The sequence below is a fragment of the Hippocampus bargibanti genome, linkage group LG11 (genome assembly GCF_051943395.1).
Source record: "Hippocampus bargibanti isolate YZ-2025 linkage group LG11, ASM5194339v1, whole genome shotgun sequence".
Taxonomy (NCBI): Eukaryota; Metazoa; Chordata; class Actinopteri; order Syngnathiformes; family Syngnathidae; genus Hippocampus; species Hippocampus bargibanti.
In genome coordinates, this window is record NC_142744.1 from 16,603,082 (window position 1) to 16,614,408 (window position 11,327).

General features: G+C 42.0%; 1 protein-coding gene across 6 annotated transcripts; it reads left to right on the forward strand.

The window, feature by feature from the left end:
- Window positions 1-23: 23 nt before the first annotated feature.
- On the forward strand, window positions 24-11,239 carry LOC148891803 (tetratricopeptide repeat protein 39C-like). 6 transcript variants are annotated; one of them, XM_089008166.1, is made up of 14 exons: window positions 24-176; window positions 3,136-3,184; window positions 4,463-4,591; window positions 5,151-5,268; window positions 5,403-5,772; window positions 6,635-6,803; window positions 6,904-6,997; window positions 7,587-7,694; window positions 7,759-7,868; window positions 7,991-8,114; window positions 8,191-8,288; window positions 8,368-8,472; window positions 10,752-10,790; window positions 10,866-11,239. In XM_089008166.1, exons 1-14 carry the CDS (start codon window positions 40-42, stop codon window positions 10,989-10,991), a joined length of 1,776 nt encoding a protein of 591 aa, XP_088864292.1. In that variant the 5' UTR covers window positions 24-39; the 3' UTR covers window positions 10,992-11,239. The 6 variants fall into 6 exon arrangements, with proteins under 6 accessions (XP_088864292.1, XP_088864293.1, XP_088864295.1 ...); XM_089008167.1 differs by having other exon boundaries at window positions 5,154-5,268; XM_089008169.1 differs by having other exon boundaries at window positions 4,463-4,549.
- The last annotated feature ends 88 nt before the right edge of the window (window positions 11,240-11,327 follow it).

The window sequence follows — 11,327 nt, forward strand, 5'->3', positions numbered from 1 at the left end:
AACGACACATCCCTACGGTGTTGGTGTTGACCAACTTCAATGGCGGCCCCGACGGAAGCCGCCGTGGAAGACGACGAAAGGGAGACTTTCAACGACGCGGACCTGGCGTTGAAGGGCATCAACATGCTTCTGAATAATGGATTCAAGGAGAGCGACAAGCTTTTCAGAGAGTACAGGTAGGTCAGCGTCTGTTGCCACGACGCCAGCACTGTCCGTTCAAGTCAGTGCCTGCTTCCGTTTTTGTGTTACGTGTTGCATTTCCGTTACGTTTCCTACCTATAGGTGACACCCCTTACACACAATGAGTACGTTGAGGTATTAACCTCAATTAATTGTGTTGCGAGTATCTGACGGTGTCATTGTTAGTTGCAATAGAGTAGACAGAGACTCGCCCGGCACGCGAATCGCGTGAAATCCAGGAGTAATTGACACCCATCATAACTGTATTATGCTGAAAACACACACACACACGCGCGCATGTATACATATACAGTATTAATTAAAGTAGTGAATAAGCAGGAAAAGGAATTCTCTCTCAGGACAGTGTACCAGAACACAACCCCAATAAGTCGAATTCATTAGATAGAAATGCAGTAAAAATATATATCATTGTAATTATCGTTATTGTTCATTTTTCATCCATTTTCCGACCTGCTTCAACCTAACAAGGGTCACGTGAGGTGCTGGAGCCTATCCCAGCTATCTTGGGGACACCCTGAACTGGATGCCAGCCAATTGCGGGGCACACAGAGACAAACAATCTTCCACTCTCACACTCCCACCTATGGACAATTTGAAGTGTTGAAACAGCCATCAATGCATATTTTTGGAATGTGGGCGGAACCCGGAGAAAACCCACATCATGCGAAGAACATGCAAACTCCACACAGGAATGCCTGAGCTGTAAAGGACAACGGACACCTTTTTTTTTTGTTTCCTAACTGACATCAGAAAAACGTTTTATAGCATCTAAAATTCCCAAAACATGCAGATTGAATATTTTAGTCAAATGTAAAACGCCAATTAAAATGAGTTAAAGTGTCCCAAAACTACTTCAAAATGACCTCGGAGATGGTGAGTTTCAGAAGGTCCCGTCCCCTTGTTCGTGACGTCACGCCAGGACGTCTTGCCTTGCTCTAGAATCACAACAATGGCTTCAGATTCGGTGAAGATGCTTTCTTGTTACTCATCTAGTTATGAATATGATTCAAATAGTTCTGAAGAGGAAAGCATAAATATTTACAATCGATTGAAGAAGTCCTTCTGTATCAATTCGAGCCGTCAGGACTCCAATGTAGCGTCCCAGAAGATGCACAAGATGCCGCCCAAGCTCCTTTGGAAATGGGCTGATTTGTCTGCTGGGAATTTGTGTCAACTCGTATCAAATAGTAATCTTGGTGCAACACACAACAATTCACCATCACATTATTTATGTGTTCTCCTTCTAATTTTGCCATCAACACAAAGTTTTCAGACCAAACAAAGTACCCAAAATGCATTGTGTGTCGCTTTCTCGGTCAGGGGCGTTCCCTCCGTGACGTCACGTCAGGCGTCGTCATCAACTCGAAAACAAGACTTCCCGAATATTCAGCGCGAGTCTTCAAACGTAAAATATAGCTATATGCGGTGGAATCTTTGTAAAATACGCTCAGTAGAAGTCATTTGAAGTGATTTTACAAATTATGCACACAACTTGTCCGCAGGCGTCGGTTGTCCTTTAACTGAATTTTTTGACGAGGTCTCCTCAGTTTTCCCATAGAGTTGTCTGTTTTTATGTTTGCTTAACCATAAATTCTGTTTTTACAGGTAAAAACCAAAGCCCAAAAAATAAACGAATACTATCGACTGTTTAAGCCAGTGATTTTCAACCAATGTGCCGCGGCACACTAGTGTGCCGTGAGAAACTATCGAATACTCCTTTTTCAAATGTAAAATTTTACAAACATTTATTCATCATTTTCTGCCAATATTATGTCATTGTCCTGTGTCCGTGCTGAAAACACTGGGAGGGTAATTTCATTTTCGTCCGTGTGGCAACACGTCAATGATTGCCTCTTTCCTTGGTGATGGTTCGTGGTGTGCCGCAAAAAAAATCCAATGTAAAAAAAATGTGCCCTGGTTCAAAAAAGGTTGAAAAACACTGATTTAAGCAATAAATATGAAAGGCAATGTTTGAGCTACTTGAAACACCCACCAGTCACATTCCAATACTTTTGGAGTGGACATTTCAAAAGACCCCCATTGCATCAGCTGTTTGCTTGTTGCACTTGTCTCCTTGCAAGAGTTGTCCGCCCCGTGTAACCCTATTATAATTTCCCCTTATCTACAAGTTCCTTTGCAACATTCAGTTCCTGACTTCAAGGCTCGCCATCACTGTCAGGCTCATCTATCGCAGTGCCATCAGTCAGGTCACAAGAAGACACGTTTGTTTTGTTCAAAGAGCCTCCAGCAAATGTTCACCCACCAGCTTTCGAGCTGATGATGTTCCAACAGCCCCATGACTGCCAAAATAACCGTATCCACACAATAATCATCTTTTCCTGTTGCATGCTTTGCCGTACATGAGCAGCAAAGCATTTTTAAATGAATGCATTTTGCACATGTTCGTCTCCTGTTGTACTTGTTCAGTTCGTATTTCAAAAACTGGTTTACGGCTTAGATTACGATCAGCTTTGTAAATGTTCTTAATTTCAAGTCAAGAGTGTTTTTTCTGATTGTGTTGAAACATTAATGACTTACAGCCATATAAAAACATGTTGGATAGTTTCATAAAAAAATTATACATTATTAATGCGTTGCTGAAGTATCAGATTGAGACTTGGTGTCAGCAGATACTTAAAAAGAAATCAATAATACTTTGTCTTTTCATGATTAATAGTAGCCAGAAAATATAAAAATATTTTGACGTCTGTCACTCCTTGGGCTTAAATCATTCAAATAAAAACAGGACAACAGTAGTTCCCCACGCCCCCTCGTACAATCATGACATGGGCTTCATGTGTGTCGCGAAAAGTCATGTTTCGTGCCCCGCTGTAATTCAGTGTTAAAGGCTGTGTTTATTGTTTAAAGTTGAAGCAAAATGGAATGCAGTTCTCTGATGCATTGATGTTTTTTTGTTTCTTTTTAAATCCACAGGAACCACAGTCCTCTCATGAGCTTCGGTGCCAGTTTTGTCAGTTTTCTGGTGAGTCAATGCCACACGCTTGGCATGTTGCTTCCATTTTGTTGGTTTAATTAGTCCCAGCCTTTCAGTAAGTGCATACTGTACATAATTGTCATAGCAAATGTTTATTCATCGTCTATTTATTTAGTTCTCGGTTTGTCTTTTGTTTTTAAAGTGCAGTCTGCCACGTCAAATTCCCATGATCGATTCCAATCTAACCAAGTCATGTTTAGTTGCTGCATTGTTTTTGCTTCTCATGTAAATGTCATCATACAAATACATTTGGACCGATAAGCAATGGGCAACTTAAAAATGTGCACCATTAAGTTGTGTTAAAACCAACCCTTCAATAGTGTTTGAAATAACGTCTGCCCGGATGCCCGAGGCCTGTAACTTTTACGCCGGGCATACAACTTCCAGAACCACTCTGCCCGAGTGGCCAACAACTCTTTCCAGAAAAAAAGAAATATTTTTTTTTCTCGAATCAAACGTTTGCATTATTCTGATTGCGAAATATTCGTTTGGTTTAAAATTTCAGAATTTCGGTTCGTTTGGCAATTTTTAATTTCGGTTCATTTGGCAATTTTTAATTTCGGTTCGTTTGGCAATTGACATACTCGGCAGCCAATCAGAAGCCTGCATCGAATAACTTCGCACCCGGACTTTCCCGATCGTTATCAGGTCGTGCCTTTGCATATCATTTTCAAAAGTAGACGCACAGAGAACACAAGAAAAATGGATACGTGGTTAGCAATCAAGCCAAAACCTCAGCCCCAGAAGAGAGACTCAAAATAAAGCTAACAAAATTCATGACGCTACAAAACGTAAACGTACATTTAGAGCATCGTGGAAAGAGGAGTTTACGTGGCTTGCAACAGACGACGCAACACAAATATTGCACTGTGCAACCTGTATGGACAAACGACAACTGGAGCAAAATCATCAGCAAGGGACAAATTAAACAAGGGAGCATTTGTGGTAGGTACATCAATTACTTAATTTTAAGGTATTGTTCTGTTATATATTGTGATTATCAATCCTTAATACTTTGCAACAATTGTTCTTTTTTTGCGATTACTCATTTTAGTGTGTTTCAAGTTGGGAAAAATCGGGCAGGCAACTTTTCAGAGTTTGACTGCCCTGGTGGCCGGTAACTTTTTGTCATGAGTTTCAGACACTGCCTTAAAACAGTATTTAAATGTTTTGGGTCACTTTGGATCCACCTCATATGGAATCACAAACAGCACATTTCTCTCCAAAAATGGAAGTGCTTTGATTTAGTTGGATTTTTCTGTCTAGAATGCTATGATGACCCTTGAAGAGGAGAAGATGCTACAGGCTTCAGAAGACCTAAAAAAAACAGAGAGGCTGTGCGAAAGCGAAAATGTAGGCGTCTTGCAAACCCTGAAAAACAAGATGAAGCGCTCTGTGAGTCGTGACTGTTGAAATATAAGAGGACATGTTTTGTTTTCTTTTTCATTCTGCAAAAGTGGTGTCCAAAAAGCTTCTGTCAAAAGTATCCATCGGATCCCAAATTGCAGCACACTGAAATCACTCACTGAAATGAGCTTGTTTTGAGTGGTCAGCCCCCTCGTGTACAAAGTTAGTGGCTCTTATCTTGTCCCACATTCAAATGAGTCTGACCTTAGGAAAAAAAGGATAGATTCTGAATCAGTGCTACAACATCAAAGAGAAAAGTTTACTTCATTCAGTGATTGGAAAAAATAAATACACATTTTAGTTCAGCATTTAGGGACCTGTGTCATTGATTTTTGCAGCCTTAAATAAATATTGTTTGTTTAATTTTATGCTTACTGAGTGGCTGCTTCTTGAGTGAGCGGGACATTTTGGATACAACTATTAAAAAGCCAATCTTCTATATTTCGTCTGCCTTAATGGAACGCAAAAGTGATTCTTATGCTTTCCCAGTTGTCTCGCGTGTGTTTGCTCTTCTGATTTGAACACTGCAAATTATTTCTCATGCAAGCAGGCCGACTGTCGGAGGTCAGCGATGGCCCCCGTGGAACGTCTGCAGAGGCAGATCATCATTGCTGATTGCCAAGTTTACCTTGCAGTGCTTGCTTTTACCAAACAAGAACTCTCTGGTAAATTGCGTGTGTGTGTGTGTGTGTGTGTGTGGGGGGGGGGGGGGGGGGGGGTTATGTTACAGACCAATAAAACTAATTTCTGACTGTGAGAACCTGATATCTGAATCCCGTGTTCCTCTCACGATTCACAGGCTACATCAAGGGAGGATGGATCCTCCGCAAAGCCTGGAAAGTTTACGACAAATGTTACAACGACATCATACAGGAGTGCAGCAGCAGCAGGAGGAGGAGAAAAGCGACCGAGCAGCAGACCTCCTTGTCGCCGCCCTGCGCCGCGTCGCGCCCTTCCCAGCGGCTGGAAGTCGTTGGCTCCGAAGACCTGGACCGGCTCAAGGGTTCGGTCAGCTTTGGCTATGGCCTCTTCCACCTGTGCATCTCCATGGTTCCACCGCATCTCCTCAAGATCGTCAACCTGCTGGGTTTCCCAGGCGACCGTCTCCACGGACTGTCGGCGCTGGCCTATGCCAGTGAGAGCAAAGATATGAAGGCCCCCTTAGCCACGTGAGTGTTTGAGTGACTGTTTGTGCATCTGAATTGCAGCACTTACCATGGATAATCAGTGGGGCCAAGAGCTGGGTGATATGGCAAAAAAAAAAAAAAAAAACAAGTAATACATTTCTGAATAGGTATTATACATTGTACAATTTCATATTTATTACCGTATTTCCCGGTGTACAAGGCGCACCCAAAACCCTTGATTTTCCTTCAAAAGATGACAGGTGCACCTTATATGTGTAGTAGTATTAAGCCGCAACTGGTCTCACAGCCACCGACTCCATTTTCCCTTGTCGAAGAAGTTGTGCATGAACCCAGCCTCTAATGTAGTGCCTTATAATGTCGTGTGCCTTTTATTTGGAAAATGTTTCTATGTTTATATATTATATTTGGAAAACATTTTCCTTCATTGAAGGTGCGCCTTATAGTCCGGTGCGGCTTATATATAGAAAAAGTTTGAAAATACACCATCATTGGGGGTGCTCCTTGTACTCCGGTGCGCCTTATACACCGGAAAATACGGTACTTATTTCAAATATTGTTTTTAAAATGCCAGTATCAGTATTAAAAAAATGAAGAACCAAGGGTAAATCAATATCTTAGTCTCAACAAGTATTGTTAAAAAAATTGAAAATATGAACAGCAAAATAAATGAATATGTTTTCCTCTGCATTACAGCAAATAATATCAACAGGGTACAATATCTTACCAAACAACAGTCTGAAAAGATGCTTTAAGGACAGTCTCGTATTGTAAATTTAAATAAGAGTCACTGTAAAGACTATTTTGATTTGTTCTGACTGATTTTGTTTTCCTCTGAGGCTTTATTTTTCCCGAAGTTCATTCAGTACTACATGTCCTTCACCAGCTTGGCCCTCCTCTGGTACCACACAGTAGTGCAGCCCTTCTTCGCCCTGGATGACAGCGACACCCACTCGGGCCTGGCAGAGGCCAAAGCCATTCTTCGACAGAAAGAGACCACTTATCCCCACTCATCGCTCTTCATGTTCTTTAAAGGCAGAGTAGAACGTCTTGAGGTGAGCACCTTTGTGTCGCCCAAACACACCAAAACTCTGGTGTGCTGAAAACGCAACATTGTCTCACAAACGGCTCACAGGACTTCTCGCTTGTGCACAGAGCCAGATGAGCGCCGCCTTGACGTCCTTCAACAGCGCTTTAAAGTTGTCCTCGGAGCAGAGGGAGATCCAGCATGTGTGCTTGTATGAAATTGGTAAGATTTTGCCACGGTTGATAAAATGTATTCTTACATATACATACATAAAGACAAATAGTGGGTACGTCTCTCTTTAAGAAAGAAAAGTCCATTGTGGTCAGAGAAATGACTTGAATCTGACAGACCATATAATGCGAAAGACGCTTTGGGTTTTCAAATCATAGAAGGACAATTCATAGGGTGGATCCTTCGATACCTTCAAAAGCTCCTTCTCGTGTACCTTCAGAAGACCATATAAACGATAATAAATTTGGACAAGTTTAATGTGAATTTGGACATCACATGCGATTGACTTGCAATAGAAGTACCAACGTGTGTAACACATTGGTACTTCTTCTACTTCTCACATTGGTACACTAACCAGAGGAAGCAATGGAGAGAGTTTTCGCAGGAAATTAGAAAGCAAACTGTAGGCAAGCATGTTAAAGGCTGTAAGACCATCTCTTAGTAGCTTGATGTTCCTGTGTGTTGCAAAGATAATTCAGAAATTTAACAGGCATGGGATTGTAGCCAACCATCCTATTACTGAGTAGAAGTATTAGTTAGTGCATTTGGCTTTTCATCATTTATGTTTTATGTTTTCTAGGTTGGTGCAACATGATTGAGCTGAACAACTGTGAGGCGTTCAAAGCTTTTGAGCGCCTAAAGAATGAGTCTCGCTGGTCGCAGTGCTACTATGCATATTTGACTGCAGGTACTAACCCTGCTTGTGTCCCGCACAGTATTGGCTTGAAGTAATTTGTTGTTGTTGTTTTCAGTTTGTCAAGGAGCCATGGGTGATCTGCAGGGGGCCTTGGGAGTTTTAAATGATGTCCATAAACTATTTAGACGCAAGAATAATCAAATAGAGCTGTTCTCCATGAAGAAAGTGAGTGGACTTAATGCACCATATGGACGAAATATGCGTTTTTTTTTTTCCGTGGCTGATTCTGATAAATGGCAGAGTAAAATATCAATGACTGATTAATAGAGCGATTAATTTTGTGCCAGGCTGAGAAGCTGAGGATCCCCAGTCTGTCAAAAGAACTGTGCATCCTTTCCATAATTGAGATTCTTTATCTCTGGAAAGCTCTCTGCAACTGCTCCACCAGAAACTTGCACACAATAATGCAAGGTACCACGGTAACCTTTGATAGTCATCTGCAGTTTCTTGTTTTTATAAATAAATAAAAAAGTGAATATTTTTGTAGTCCTGCAGGCTATTGACGACGCCTCCTGCACAGGGCTGAAAAACCTGCTCTTGGGAACTGTAAACAAATGCCTGCATAACAATACAGATGCTATGCAGGTATTCACATCACTGCCGATTATAATAATACAATCCAAATACAAAGCTTGTTTTGGAACTTGGCTCTTCGTGTCTGCAGTATTTCCAGGCGGCCTTATGCGATGAGATGGGCCTGCTGAGCAACTCGTACGTGCAGCCTTATGCCTGCTACGAACTGGGCTGCATGCTCCTCAACGACTCCGAGGTAGGTAGAAAGTGGTAAAGTGTCCTTGAGCGTTTTGAAAGACGCTTAGAAATAAAACGTATTATTATTATGATGATGATGATGATTATCTCTCTCATGTCATCTCATTTTCCGTACCGCTTATTCCTCATTAGGGTCGCGGGGGTTGCTGGAGCCTATCTCAGCTGTCTTCGGGCACGAGGCGGGGGACACCCTGAATTGGTTGCCAGCCAATCGCAGGGCACACAAAGACATACAACAGTCACTCTCACACTCACACCTAGAGACAATTTGGAGTGGTCAATCTGCCTGCCATGCATGTTTTTGGAGTGTGGGAGGAAACCGGAGGACCCGGAGAAAACCCACGCGGGTCCGGGGAGAACATGCAAACTCCACACAGGGAGGCCGCACCGGGACGCTACTTAAAGGACAACCGACATCACTTTTTTGTTTCTTAACTGACATCAGAAAAACGTTTTATAGCATCTAAAATACCCAAAACTCGCAGTATGATATTTTTAGTCAAATGCAAAACACCAATAAAAATGACTTGAAGGACAACCGACGTCTCCGGACAAGTTGTGTCCATAATTTGTAAAATGGCTTCAAATGACTTCTACTGGGCGTATTTTAATAAGATTCCACCATATATAGCTATATTTTACGTTTTAAGACTTGCGCTGAATATTCAGGAAGTACGTGACGTCACGAAAGGAACGCCCCTGACCGGAAAAAAAAGACGCATTGTAGCGGTCCTTCCATCACGTCAATGTATTTTGCTGTACTTGTTTGGTCTGTGGACCTTGTGTTGCACCCAAAAGCCGCCAGAAGAGGGCGTCCAAGATCCATATAAGGAATTTATCAGCCTGTGGAAACGGAGGTGGCCACGGGAGGTCGCCATTTTGTGCCTCTTTTTCGGTGAGAAATTTCCCCTCAATGTTGCCTCATAATGGCATGGAATAAATTCTTTAATTGATTGCAAACATATGATTTCTTCTTCAGAACCATTTGAATCATATTCATAATTGGACGAGTAACAAGAAAGCATATTCTCCGAATCTGAAGCCATTGTTTTGATTCTCCAGAAAGGCAAGACGTCTTGGCGTGACGTCACGAACTGGGGGTGGGACTTTCTGAAAATGCTCAATTTGCAGCTACCTATTGGAAAAAAATATTTCTTTAAATTTGAAGCAGTTTTATTTATATACAGCATATTTGAATCAAACCTCTGAAGATTGAGGACCCTCATTCACTGTGGCGACCCCTGAAGGGAAAAGCCGAAAAGAAAAGATATTTCAAAGAGAGGCATCCCGGTAGTCGAGTGTTGAGCACGGCGAATTCACAGTGCAGAGGTCGTAAGTTCAAGACCCGGTCCGGCCTCCCTGTGTGGATTTCGCATGTTATCCCCGGGCCCGCGTGGGTTTCCTTGAGTCCTCCGGTTTCATCCCACATTCAAAAAGCATGCATGACAGGCTGATTAAACACTCCAAAAGCGTCCCCCGGTGTGATTGTGAATGCAGATGGTTGTTTGTCTCTCTGTGCCCTGTGATTGACTGGCAACCAATTCAGGGTGCCCCCCGCCTAGTCCTCGAAGATGGCTGGGATAGCCTCCAGCACCGCCCGCGACCCTAATGAGGATTATGCGGTCTGGAAAATACATTGACATTCCAAGAGTCACAAAATAATATGTACATTTAAAAGCATTTACAAATAAAACTAAAGACAGTAAAAAATAAAATGTACAATGAATTTTCTTTCATATTTTCAACATTGTAGTTGTGGACAGATCGACTTGCGACTCAACGTTGTGTGTGAAAATTTATTTCATAACCCTTCTAATAAACAATTCAATTTAACAGTTCCGACAATTAAATATTTAATTTTTGCATTAATATTTTTAGTATTCAAAATGAAAATGTGATGTCGGGGGAGTGGGGGGGGCGGCATTTTTTGAGCAATCCATTTTCAACACCGTCTTTCCTGAAGATGGTCTCGGGGAGTAGGTGAACCTGTCCCAGGTGACTTTGGGCGGAAGGCACTTGACACCCTGAACTGGTGTACTGGAGACGTCAGTCGCGGGGAACATACGAAGCCAAACTACCACTCACATCCACATTTAATAAGTGGGAACCAATCCCACGCTTCCGGCACACGAGCGCGACGTGTGTTACCGATAATCATGATTGCAATACCATACTGTATGTGGCACTCAACATCAATTTTCTGTCAGCCCGTTGTGTCAGTGCTTCGTGTTGTATAATACAATGTATATTCTAAGGTGACTTTTTTTGCCTCCCCAGTCTTCAGCCAAAGGCCACACATTGATGCTTCAGGCGAAGGTATAACGACGTGTCGTAGCGACCGAAAGATTGTCCCGCAATGCTATTGGTTCTGAAGCACATTTTGTCTTGCAGGAGGACTATGCAGGCTATGATTTTGAGAACAGGCTTCACGTGCGGATCCACTCGGCTCTCGCCTTCGTGCGAGCTGGGGCTCAACCTTGCAGCGTATTGACTTTAGCAGGAAAAAAAGCCAAATAATAAGACCGTTTTAGGCCCAAGTGTTTTTAAATATTTTTTTTTGTGGCATACTTTTGACCTTATTCTGTGGTTTGCATGGAAAAGGTTTACTGATCTTTGTAATACACAGCACATTTTTCACCCATGTGGAAATGTTTTGCACGTCTTTGAGAACTTTTTAAAAGTTCACATGTGCAACAGTACTTTTTGCTCTGAACGAGATCCTACTCCGTATTGCGTTTTAAGATATTAAAATTATTTTTATTGGACACTGCTTTCATGAGTCATGATCTTTTGGTCTCAACAGCAGAGGTTAAAAGTGAAAAATGAGTCCAGAAAGACGTAATCGCTCACAAA